General features: G+C 39.5%; 1 protein-coding gene across 1 annotated transcript in view; it reads left to right on the top strand.

Moving 5' to 3' along the window:
• Window positions 1-13393, top strand: part of LOC119490004 (copine-9-like) — an 88015-nt gene that overhangs the window by 24492 nt on the left and 50130 nt on the right. Inside the window, exons 3-6 of the mRNA XM_037773109.1 lie at window positions 2093-2139; window positions 5535-5638; window positions 6984-7022; window positions 11686-11766. Of these exons, the coding sequence (XP_037629037.1) occupies window positions 2093-2139; window positions 5535-5638; window positions 6984-7022; window positions 11686-11766 (271 nt within the window). The remainder of the gene's footprint in view (window positions 1-2092; window positions 2140-5534; window positions 5639-6983; window positions 7023-11685; window positions 11767-13393) is intronic.

Genomic DNA, 13393 nt, shown 5'->3' on the forward strand with positions numbered 1-13393 from the left:
TGGTTAACCAGGGGACCCGTACTTTAACTTAGGCTCATACTCACTGAGGATACTTGCACACTACATGCGCTGAGTCTATAGCAATGCTAATGAATTTGTGAGGCTGCAATGTTCACTGTAAAGACAACTTTTTGATGGATAAATATCGGGGCTATGGTTATTGGCGGTGGCTGTCGCTCAGAGGTAGAGCGGCTCGTCCACCAATCGGAAGGTCGGCGGTTCAATCCCCGGCTCCTCCGGTTCCATGTAAAGTTTGAGACCCGGCTGCCATGTTGAGATCAGTTGAGGAAATACCAAGCACCGCCCACCAGCCGGAGCACACTTTCTCATTTTACAGCTAAACGGTACACTACAAGATGTTTCTGAAAACATTGTACGCGAGAAATAGGCATTACAGTAACAGAATATTGATTCATATTTGATCAGCGCTGCCTAGTTTTAACCGTTTGATCGGAGTTCGTGAGTGATTTACAGTTTTTTTCCATTGAATGAAGAGCCAATAGGAACACTCTCTCTCTGAAATGACCTGTGATTGGCCAAAGTCTCCCGTTGTTTTCTCTCAGAACACTTGAATTACAATATGCTGAAAGGTTATTATGGAATTTTTTGCCCAATGATACCAAAAACATTCTGCCTACTGCCGCTTTAAGGTGTGGTTAGGTTCAGGCACCAAAATGACTTGGTTAGGTTTAGTGAAAGCTCATCGTCTGGGTTAAAATAACCCGTTAAGGTTAGGGGACCCTATCATCATAGTGAGGGAACAAGTAAGGGAACGATCGTGGTTATGACAACAATATTGACTGTCAGTAAGAAATGAGAAATGAACAGTGCTTTCTCATGTTGACGTTTGGCATTTGTCTTTAATAACGTCACCTGTGGTGACCTCCTTTGCTCCCGACAGACAGGAGTCATAATTACTTTGGCTGCTACACCCAGGCTATATGTTTCATTTGACCCTAAGAATAAGGACTCATACACAGTAATTGTGCCCCTTTTCAATTATAGATATTGATAGCCAGGGAGAGGCCTGGATGAAGGTGGTGACAGCATACCTGCAAGGCAGGAAATGTAGAGATTGATTACTCCTGCACTGTTACGCAGGTATACCTGGCGGGAAAGTGAAAATGAGCCCAAGAAAAAATGTTTTGTGTTCAATTCATTATCCTAAAGTTCAACTGTACCCCTGTTTTGCCGTATTTAGGGTGACTGTGTTCATTATATATTGAAGAGCTAAAATCTAGGGCTGTCAAAGTTAACGCGATAACTCAGTTTTAAAGCTACAGTGAAGATACTGGTATCATGTGAAACTAAAAAACCTAATGAATCCATTGGTAGCAACCATGTCAGACTAGCTCGCGAAGGAGGTTGAATAATGCTCCAAACTTGTGCTAAATTTTGGCGAGAAAAACTGTCATGTCCATTTTCAAAGGGGTCCCTTGACCTCTGACCTCAAGATATGTAAATGAAAATGGGTTCTATGGGTACCCACGAGTCTCCCTTTTACAGACATGCCCACTTTATGATAATCACATGCAGTTTTGGACAAGTCATAGTCAAGTCAGCACACTGACACACTGACAGCTGGGCAATATCTGTCATTGTTTTGTGTTGTTAATTGATTTCCAATAATAAATATATATATACATTTGCATAAAGCAAGCATATATGACCACTCCCATGTTGATAAGAGTATTAAATACTTCACAAATCTTCCTTTAAGGTACATTTTGAACTGATAAAAATGTGCGATTAATTTGAGATTAATCATGATTAACTATAGACAATCATGCGATTAAATATTTCAAACGATTGACAGCCCTACTAAAATCCCTTAGTTTCTCATTCTAACTATAATATGTAATGGTTTTTATTAAGGAATTATTGACTATGCTTTAAGCTACTCTAGATCTAATGAAAATAACTGTGGGTCACATTGATTTTATTACCTGAGTGTTTTAATATCTATCAGGTGCTGCAGGTGCCAACATGTACAAACCATCAGGCTAATCACTAAAATTGAATAGCTTTCTTTTTTCTTCTTTTCTTCACGCTTCCCCTTCGGCTTCTTCTCCTCCCTCTCTCTCCCTTCCAGTGGTCGTCTTGTATTTGCAGGCCGTGGGAACCAAAGAATGGAGGGAGGTAAGTTAAGCAACCTTTTGCTCTCCAATATCAATATCCAATATTTATATCTACCTGTCTGCCATATGTGTGTTTTTCTTTTAGGAATGCTACATTATTAACTCCAATAGTTTTCCTTATGCTAGTAACTTTCAGTCAGGGCTAAGAGAGGGTTTTTATTAAGAAGAAGAAGTCCAGAGGCAACTCATTGCAAACCCAGAGAACATTATTGTAGGAAATTGAAAGTGTCGACCTCTTCGCTTGCCCACAGAAGTGTAACCAATGTCTGAAATGGACTCAGGTAGGGGGAAAAATAAGCTTCATTTACCTGACCCAAACGAATGAATTAATAGTAAAGGTTAAGGAATAAATAAATAAAAATGATCTCGTTATATAAGGTTTCTGATGCTAGACAAAAGGAACTCATATCATGACTCAGGGCTAGGAGAAAGAGAAGGGAGATTCCTTTTCGCTCCCATCAAATATTCACCGTCTGCTCCTCACGACTCCTTGCTGTCTCACCCTTTGTCACTCTTTGTAAGGTGGGGTAATGGGACTTCCCATTCATTACTGCTTCTTTGAATTTCTTCCCTTTTTTCTCAATTTTTTTTCCATCTCCCCGACACACAGACACATTTCCATGTCATCTCTTAGCCCTCATCTTATTTGCCTATATGGCATTCTGTCTGTATCGGTGTATTTACCCATTTGCAAATTCAAAGTCAACACTGATGTGTCAGTGAGGGCTTTGCCACTGCTGATCCCCTCACTTCAAGACACCTCACGCCTTTTTTTATTCCACGTGGCGGGGCTTAATCAAAAACATGGCATGAATTGCACTGCAATCAGCAGAGCAAACATCTCGCTGTCAGCCATATACACCGTGAGCAAATAACTGTGCTTGAATGGAAACCTGACAAATCCTTTGTTTTCTTTTGACATAATGTTTTCATCATGGCAATACTCGATATATAATTTACAAATGAAATTTTGTCCTTTGAGGGACAAATTGTGCATTTGCATTTCTTATTAGCAAAAAAAATAAATAATTGTTTTATATTAAATAGGCGTTATCAGTACACCCACTAGCAGGTTTTATCATCTATTCACATGGAAGATCACCGAAAGAAGGTATAAAAGAACACGACAGCGACCTCTAGCAACCATAGTGGTTATGACAGTAGCAGAAGTGGAAGTCAGGTGTTGTAATATAGACAGTGTGAAACTCCATAAGAGGTGGAGGTTGGGGACGATGGATGCGATTTTCCCTAAACTTACACCAAGAGTATTTTTTTGGCCTAAACCTAAAGAAGTTGTGGTTTTATTGCCTAAACCTAAAGAAGCTGTAGTTTTATTGCCTAAACCTAAAGAAGTTGTAGTTTTATTGCTTAAACTAAAACTGTTTTTTTGCATAAACCTAAAGAAGTTGTAGTTTTATTGCCTAAACCTAACTGGGTTTTTTGTTTTGCCTAAACCTAAGAAGTATTTTTGTTTGTGTTCAAAACGTGACGTTTCATTAATTTTTTTAAAAACGGATTGCTTTTAAGTCTCACTTTCACTTTTACAATGTAGTAGACGTAGTAGGCCCCTAATGACCCACATCTATGGTGATGCTAGCGACTGATAAAGCCTATTTAATGGCTTGATAACAGTCGAACTGGGTCCCGCTGCATTAGGCTGTGCACTGAATTGTTTTCTGATAACAAGAAGTGCCATTTTACCCAGCTAATGGATATGATCCTCCACTTACAGGCTCCCACATGTCATCTGTGGTGGCCAATGGAGGACTACAGACAACTCTGTCTTCATAATTACATGCTCTAAAACCAGATTAAATAGCCAGTTGACACACAGACCGAAGAAGCGAGGGGGCCAGGGAGACCGCGGCACGGGTAGCTTCTGATATAAGCCTGAGTAAGTCTGATATAATATTTTTATTAGCGCTGTCAATCGATTCAAATATCTAATCGCGATTAATCGCAAGATTGTCCTACAGTTAATCGCAATTAATTGCAAATTAATGGCACATTTTTTATGTGTTCGAAATGTTACTTAAAGGGAGATTTGTCAAGTATTTAATACTCTTATCAACATGGGAGTGGGCAAATATGCTTGCTTTATGCAAATGTATGTATATATTTATTATTAGAAATCAATTAACAACGACAAATATTGTCCAGAAACTCTCGCACACATAGCTTGAGGTCAGAGGTCAAGGGGCCCCTTTGAAAATGGCCATGCAAGTTTTTCCTTGCTAAAATTCAGTGTAAGTTTGGAGCCTTATTTAGCCTCCTTTGTAACAAGCTAGTATGACATGGTTGGTACCAATAGACTGTTACAAATGGATCCTTAAGTTTTCTAGTTTCATATGATACCAGTATCTTCACCTAAAAATTGCAAGCTGTATTAATGCGTTAAAGATATTAGTGGCGCTAAAAAAAAATTGCGTTATTATCATGTTAACTTTGACAGCCCTAATTAAAATAAACATTTCTTCCCAGAGGTTAACTTAAGAACTGTAAATCAAAGGTGTAGGTTGTGAATAGTTGAAATAAATACATGTTTTTTGTAACAGACCCATTTGATATTCTTATGGACATGCAGCCCATACTGAAACCAATAATTGTCTTTCCAACGGCTCTGCTTACTCTAGGTCGTGGACAATGAAAAACATCTCCCCAGTTACAAAGTGATTCCCTAACCTTCACGCATGCCCTTGTATCTATTAACCAATCATGCCTGAATGAGATTATAACCAAAGGTCTCGAGCCCCCAATATAGAAACACTACAAGGAAATATCATGGGATTTTCCCTTCTGGTCGATACCCCCGGTAGGTTCTCAGGTCCACTACACTCCCCTGCGTGGCCTCGGTAATGGCTAGGCTGGGGACGCAGTTGAAAGCATGGATTATGTGCGCTGGGCACTAAAGACATGAATCGAGGTATTGAGGCCGTGGTGAGGCAGTGCCAAGATCAATAGCTCATTACACGGTGCTGTCAGGCCGGGCTGCGTAGGCGAGGCTGGCAGTCCACCGGGGGGATTACCGGTGCAATTGTCAGGGAGATGGAGAGACGGCGTGGCCCAGGAGGGAGGCTGGACCTGGGACTCTGTGGGCTTGCAGGGTGGAGAGCTGGGTCAAATCAGCTGTAATTTTTTTTCTGTATGATTTCTCTGGGGACATAAGATTTAACACACAGCACAGTGAAGCTCAAATTTTTGCAAAAAAAAGTTTTGTATGTATGGATTCCAATACTGAAATGTTACAATGGTAATAAGGGTTGCTGCTGAATCTTGTGAATTTGATTCACTTCTTTTTCTGGTGTATTTTTCTTGATGTGAGCCTAATAACATGCATTGACTCATTAATCAATGCTGCTATTACCACCAATTACCACGCTCTTTCTATTTTTGCAGTTTGGCAGGACAGAGGTAATCGACAACACTCGGAATCCAGACTTCGTCAGGAAGTTCGTCCTGGATTTCTTTTTTGAAGAGAGACAAAACCTACGGTTTGATGTGTAAGTGACAGCATTTCATTCACTTTTTCTTAATGAATCTCAACCCATCTAAGTTTAAACTGATATATACATTCTGCTATGCTGTGGATTCAGAGGTGAGGCAAAAATAGCAATGCGTTTGATTGCATTTGAATAATTTCTCTTTCTGCAGGTCTTCAGTTTAATGAAGAGCTAATTTTCCCGATCAGGATAAATGAACAGGCTATAATCACTGCTAAGATTAAATGCTGGGATGTCCAATCATGGAAGGAGATTTAAAAAAAAAAGGTCACTTGCCAAGGTTGCTTGATAGCCCCACTGATTAAATAAGTGTCTGTAGACCCACTTGGCTATTCTGTTCAGTTCACCTACCTGTTATCCTTAATCAATAAGGGGAAACGAGTGAAAGATCACTTGCATGCCTCTGTAGCTTTAATCAAGGCACAAAAATGTGCTTTTATCACTCAGTGGGGTCTGTTGGGCAGAAGCTTGTATTCAGTTTGAACATTAAAATGGAACAGGAACACTGTTTGTGATGATGCTATTATGTTGGTGTTGTACATAATTCAAACACCAGAGCATCCCTCCTGCTTTGCAAGGTAATTTCCTATTTTCAATCCCCAACTAATATGCTTTGCGAAACAATCGGTACTTCAGTGAATTTCAAGATAACAGCACTTTCAGATATTATTTTATTCTTAGCTCTTTTAAGTCAGTTAGTTTAAAAAAAACTAAAAATTTTGGGAAATATGCTTATGCTTTTTTGAGAGAGCTGGATGAGAGGAAGGATGCAACTCTCTTGCCTGTGTGTTAATTGTGAAGCTAGAGCTGGGAGCCAATTAGCTTAGCGTATTACACGGCTTTGTTGAAAACTCAATTCTGTTTGGTCAATCACTGCGTTCTACGGTCTGTTATTTCTTTATAGCAGACTGTTGCTATGTATAACATACTGTTGCTATGGGCGCAGTTCTGTGTCAATGTCGGACTCTGGCATACCGCTTTTGTGTCAAATTATAGACTTCTTAAGTAAGTAGGCGTGTAATACGCGGGATAATGTACAGGTAGCGGGTCATTGTTGTGAAATAAACCCCATCAGGGCGATTAATCGCGTTAATTGATGCGGCATCGCCCTGCTGGGGGTTTATTTCACAACAATGACCGGCTCACAAAAAATTCCTGTCATTCCTGTCATGTGTTATGGCCCAACACGCAATAAAATGAAGCAAGGGAATTGTTTCTTTCGGAAGTAAACAGCTCCATTTTCTCAAGACTATTGGATCTGTACATGTGGTTGCGTTAAATATCTTTAAATTCAATGTCACCAGTTCTTCCAATCTTATCACCAATCTCTTTTTTGGATTCTCAGGTACAATGTGGACTCCAGAAGCTGTAACATTTCCAAACACGTAAGTACACTAGTATATCGAACTCAAATGACAGTTTTGACCCAGCGCTGACATCTTCAGTTAGCCCTCAAATTATTCTCAAAATATTCAAGTCAAGTCAATTTTATTTGTATAGCCCAAAATCATGAATCAAAAATTTGCCTCAGGGGGCTTTACAATCTGTACAGGATACGACCCTCTCAATGGATAAGGAAAAACTCCCACCCAGAGAAAAAACATTTAACGGGAAAAAAAAAAATGCCTCCTCTCCATGCCAAGCAGTTAAAGCCCGAGCAACACCACCTCCTCTCCACACCAGATTGATAGAGCCAGGGAAACACGATCTCCTCTCCATGCCAAAAATATAGAGCCTGAGCAACACAACCTCATCTCCACGCCAGATAGATAGAGCCAGAGCAACACAACCTCCTCTCCACGCCAGACCGATAGAGCAAGAGTAACACTACCTCCTCTCCACGCCAGATAGATAGAGCTAGGGGAGCACAACCTCCTCTCCACCATGGAACCTTGAGAGAGGACCAGATTTTTGTCAATCGTTACTCACACTAATTTACAGTGAATGAGGTCGGCAGCTGATGATGATTTAGCCTGAATGAATCTATTTAGTATTTAGTTTACTGTAAATCCATCTTGTGACTAAGCCTTTTTCTTTTCTTCTTTACAAATCAACTCGTGGGAGAGCAGAAGGTGAGTGGAGTGAATGCAGATTGTGTTACCCTCATGAGTCCTGGTATTATAATAGCCTATCCTTCATCCATTTCACTTTTTCATTTTCCAATATATTCCAGTGTCCCCAGAAGAGATTTTTTTCTGTGTTTTATTCACTTTAATTTTATTGTATTTTTCTCCCAATCTTTCATCTCATTTCATCAAGGACAAACACCAACAGCTCTCACCCGGAACGCTTCCCACGTAGTCTTGTTCTTCATTTTGTCTGTCTGCATTTCATCAATCGCTCAGGTAAAGCAACTTTTCAGAGCTCTCGACTTCAAAGTGAAGGCAGCTGTTGTTGTTCGAGACGGTATACTACAGCAGATTGTGCACGTCGGGACATTTACAGGAGCTACACACTTATTCAGTTTGTGGGACTCACACCTCCACTTGCTCGCCCACATACAACAAACATCGACACATAGTGCTCTGCCCTTGCTGTTGTGCAGGAGTTTCATTGTGTCGTGTCATCTCGTCTTTTTTTATATTGCCATATGTTTCCGCGTGTGGGCTGGTTGTAAACTTCAAACTCTGTTGTTCAATGAAAATGCTGATTGAAGGGAAAAACACTTTCTTTTCTACCATGAGGACATGCCTTATGCACACCGTGGTGCTTTTAAGAATAATCAGTCAACAAGCACCTGAATACTGCGCTCCCGCTAGGACTTCATGGACTTGACCTAGTTGCGTTAATGCATGCTTATATTAAATGTGGAATTAAACCCTAAATTTGAAGTTTAATTTACATTGACACTTCAATAAGATGAGATTAAACTTTAATGGAACTTTAATAACTTTAATATCTCTATCTCTATCCCTATTGATTTAATGGTCTTTCATAATTGCTACTGAGCCCATTATTTTCAGTGGTAAACTTGTTTATATAAGCACACAAGGTCCAGGAAATGTGTAGAGTAATTACTTTAATGTTCATGTATATTAACGAGCTGGTTCCTCCTGTGCTAACTTATAAACTTGTATGTTGAAAGAGCTCCTCAAATAATAAACCAATGGGAATCTAACAACCTTAGCACACTGTGTTATCTTAGATATGTGTAAAATTAAGAATCACACAGTGGCTGCAATCAAGCAGGGCATTATTAAAGGATATGTTCTAGGGCTGTCAAAGTTACGCGATAATAACGCGTTTGTACTGGGCTCAGTTTTAAAGCTAGAGTAAATATACTGGCATTAAATGAAAGTAGAGAACCTAAGGAATCCATTGGTACCAACCATTTCATACTTAAAAATTTTGACGAGGAATAACTGGCATGGCTGTTTTCAAAGGGGTCTCTTGACTTCTGACCTCCAGATATGTGAATGAAAATGGGTTCTATGTGTACCCACGAGTCTCCCCTTTACAGACATGCCCACTTTATGACAATCACATGCAGTTTGGGGCAAGTCATAGTCAAGTCAGTACATTGACACACTGACAGCTGTTGCTGCCTGTTGGGCTGCAGTTTGCCATGTTATGATTTATGTTATTTTTTTATGCTAAATGCAGTACCTGTGAGGGTTTCTGGACAATATTTGTCATTGTTTTGTGTTGTTAATTGATTTCCAATAATAAATATATACATACATCTGCATAAAGCAATCATATTTGCCCACTCCCATGTTTATAAGAGTATTGCAACTTGACAAATCTCCCTTAAAGGTACATTTAAAACAGACAAAAACAATGTGATTAATTTGAGATTAATCCTAATTTTTTTCAAGTTTAAAATTATGTGTGCCCCCCACCCCTAAAAAAAACAAAAACCTCCCCAACACCATAGTGTGATAGAATACCAGGGCCAATTCCAGGTCTTGTGCGGTGCCACTTTCCATGTAATACCACCTGTATTAGGGCACAGGGCACTGCACAAGAGCCTGAAAATCATGCCCTATGTTTTTTAAGCCAATTTTCAACATTGTATTTATTCATGATAGAATTTTCTGATTTCCCATGGGCCCCCCCCCGACTGGCTCTTGGTCCCCCCCTGTGCCACCTCATTTTAAAAATCCAGAAATCGCCCCTGCCCTCGCCGGCAAACGAGCGGGGGAGCTCCAGGCGCTGGTAACATGGAGGCATATACTTTCTGCATTGTCGTGATACAAAGCATGAATGAAAATCCGCAAAGTTCCCCTTTAAGGTGTCCTTTCCTAATACTTTTTTTAAATGTTAGTGATTGGGGACAAAATCCACCATCACTCCATGCAAAAATGTATTCATATGTTTATCTGAGGCTAACATGATGTTTCAGCTGTCTGTGTTAGACAAATAACAAGGATGTCTTCCATACTTAGTCTTTTTAGTACCACCTTTTTTTCGGTTCCTTGGTGTGTGTTACATTGCTGAGCCGTGGCAGAGGAACAGTAACACAAAGAGGGAAAACTGAAGGGCCATTATGAACAGGAGGAATGATTACAGCAACCCTAAACTGTTTTTTAAGTTATCTGCAGGTCGTATTTGGGTGTTTGTGTAACTTCGGACATTTTTAGGTCCCAGCAAGGAAATTTTGGAATTATGTTAAAATTTGCAGTGCAATGCTTGATAATGATAAATATATACAGTGTTACTACCCATATTGAAATATTATTTCATAAAATGTATGAAGCATTTTATGAGCCCAGACACTTTTCTTCATGTCCCACAACTCTGGTCTTGATGTTGAGATACGTAAAAAGTAGGGCTGTCAATCGATTAAAATATTTAATCATGATTAATCGCAAATTAATTGCAATTTTTTTTTCACCTGTTCAAAATGCACCTTAAAGGGAGATTTGTCAAGTATTTAATACTTTTTTCAACATGGGAGTGGATAAATATGCTTCCTTTTTGCAAATATAGGTATATATTTATTATTGGAAATCAATTAACAACACAAAACAATGACAAATATTGTCCAGAAACCCTCACAGGTACTGCATTTAGCATAAAACAATATGCTCAAATCATAACATGACAAACTGCAGCCCAACAGGCAACAACAGCTGTCAGTGTGTCAGTGTGCTGACTTGACTATGACTTGCCCCAAACTGCATGTGATTATCATAAAGTGGGCATGTCTGTAAAGGGGAGACTCGTGGGTACCCAGAGAACCCATTTTCATTCACATATCTGGAAGTCAGAGGTCAAGGGACCCTTTGAAAATGGCCATGACAGTTTTTCCTCGCCAAAATTTAGTGCACGCTTGGAGCGTTATTTAGCCTCCTTTGTAACAAGGTAGTATGGCATGGTTGGTATCAATGGATTCCTTAGGTTTTTTTAGTTTCACATGATACCAGTATATTTACTCTAGCTTTAAAACTGAGCCCGCTGAAATCCTCCGAAAGATCGATTGTGTTAATGCGTTAATGAAATTAGTGGCGTTAAAACAAATTTGCGTTAACACGTTATTGCCACGTTAACTTTGACAGCCCTAGTTAAAAGAGCTAATTCAATTATAATATGACATTATGCCAAATGGAATTGTTTCATATATTTATTACTTTACAAATCATTTAAATGTTTTTTTTATCTAAGTGCGCCTGTCCCACACTTCTAGAGAAAATCCTAAAATCACCTATTTTTAAAAAAAGTGTTTTTACATCAATATTTACAATGACTTTCAAAGCTTGATGAAAATGAATAAAAAAATATTATAGAAATCAAAAAAATGTAATGTATAAAATGAACGTTCTTGGAATGTTGCGGAAAGGATAATTAGTAAGAATAAGTTATGAAAACCATAAAAAAACAAACTTGTTAGAGATTCAAATATTAACCACTACATGTAATTGTGTGTACCTGTTTATATCTATTAAATACCCTTGTGGTTAAAAACTGTGTTGATTTAATTTTTTTTAATTTGGGAGAGTCAAAAGTGACTGTAGTTGCAGAAAAACCTATTTACGGTACTTCACTGTTGGCTGGACTATCTTGGCCCTGTCATGCAATTAATTGTCTCTCTTCTATCCCCCCTCCAAGGACTTTCTTGGACAGACCTTCTGCACCCTTGGAGAAATCATCGGCTCCACAGGAGGGCGGCTGGAGAGAACCCTCTCGTAAGTCCCCCAAACAACATCCTACTGTATAACATCCTGGCTTTTGTATCAATGAGAAATTTCAGATTGTTGAATCATATTCATGATTATGCACCTAAATACTTTCTTGAAAGCCGGCAAAGTGAGAATGAAATGAATCCCCATCCGTCGCTCGTTTCAAATTTATTAAAGGCTGCTGTGGTAAACAACTCTATATGAGTCATCTCACTAATGCGATGTCTATAGACTCACCAAGTTTAAATAGCCTCATCTGTTACATGGTTAGATCAGAGAGTGAGAGGTCAGATCGGCCTGCTGCATCATCGCACACTGAGCTGTTGTTGCTGTATTGAGTTTTTTTTTTATATGTTACACAAAAGTGACTGAAGCATGTGACGGTGTTTTGTTAGGAAGGAAGTCAATACAACCTTTGATATTGACAAAGAGATACAGAATCTACTCATATTTTCTGCTTGGTCATATTTGGATTGTAGAAATCTATAATAGAAGGGGGGAATATGCATTCATTGAGAGCACAAATCCCTATTTGTATTGTATCTCTTCATTGTTAGATATCACAGTGTATTCTGAGGGGTGAGAGGAATGCTGGGAGACGGAGAGATGTGAGGTCAGAGAAGTCACGAGCCAAATTGGAACCCATTTATTGCAAGGACAAGGTATCGCTGTGGAGCTCACACAAGGTGCAGGGAAACAGTTCTTCACAGTAACACTCATAGAGCAGCATATGCAACAGAAGCTGTAATTGACGTGCAGCACAACATTTGCCCGCATGAGTAAAAGGACACTATTTGATTGGTTGTTTTTTTCTGTTTAGTTTGTAGCTCCGTTAGTGCAGCGAATAGAAACTGATCTAAATCATTCCTGACCCCCCCCCCTTCTGTCGCAAGGAGGAACTTTATAAACAAGACTCGGTCAAAACCGAATATATGTCTGGACCGTGTATGGTCAGTCTGTGAATTTGTGGCTAAATTGTTACACCAGTAGTCAGTGGTCATATTAAATCCAGCGGAACATGTCCACCAGGTCCACAGAGGACACGAGGGGACGAGCTGCTCCACTCAACCAAAGAACGTATATTGCCAAGAAGTGAAAGTCAGTTGTTCGTTCCATTGCAACGTCAGCGCCCAGCAGCGAAGCTACGCCAAAGGCTAGCTTCCGCCATTTTGGACTGAAAGCGACGACCGGACGCCAGTACAATGTCCGCCTACAAAGTGCCGTACAAATGTAAAACAAAATCATTTATATTCTATTGTCATATTCTACCAAAATGGTCTGTGTTGAACAATAAAATATTATAAATATAATACGTGTTTTTAGTCCAAAATAGCGGAAGCTACTCTTTTATAGTTTTGTGTCTTTGCTTCAATACTCTTGGCTCAACTGGCCGTTCAAGCGGTGACGTACTCTCTCGTGGATTGCACCGAATTGGTCCCTGGTTGTCTGCTCGCCGTTTCAAACCGGAAACATCATGGCGGCCTGCTCGTAAACGTTCTGTTATTCCGTCCACCAAAATCTACTTCTGAGAACATTTTAAGCGACAAATAGTCTACGCCACTGCTGTATTTCATTTAATTTTAGAACTAGATCGCCTAGTTCGTCCAAGTTTCGTGAGCCGGACGCGTCGCAC

The sequence above is a fragment of the Sebastes umbrosus genome, chromosome 6 (genome assembly GCF_015220745.1).
Source record: "Sebastes umbrosus isolate fSebUmb1 chromosome 6, fSebUmb1.pri, whole genome shotgun sequence".
In the NCBI taxonomy this organism is placed as follows: Eukaryota; Metazoa; Chordata; class Actinopteri; order Perciformes; family Sebastidae; genus Sebastes; species Sebastes umbrosus.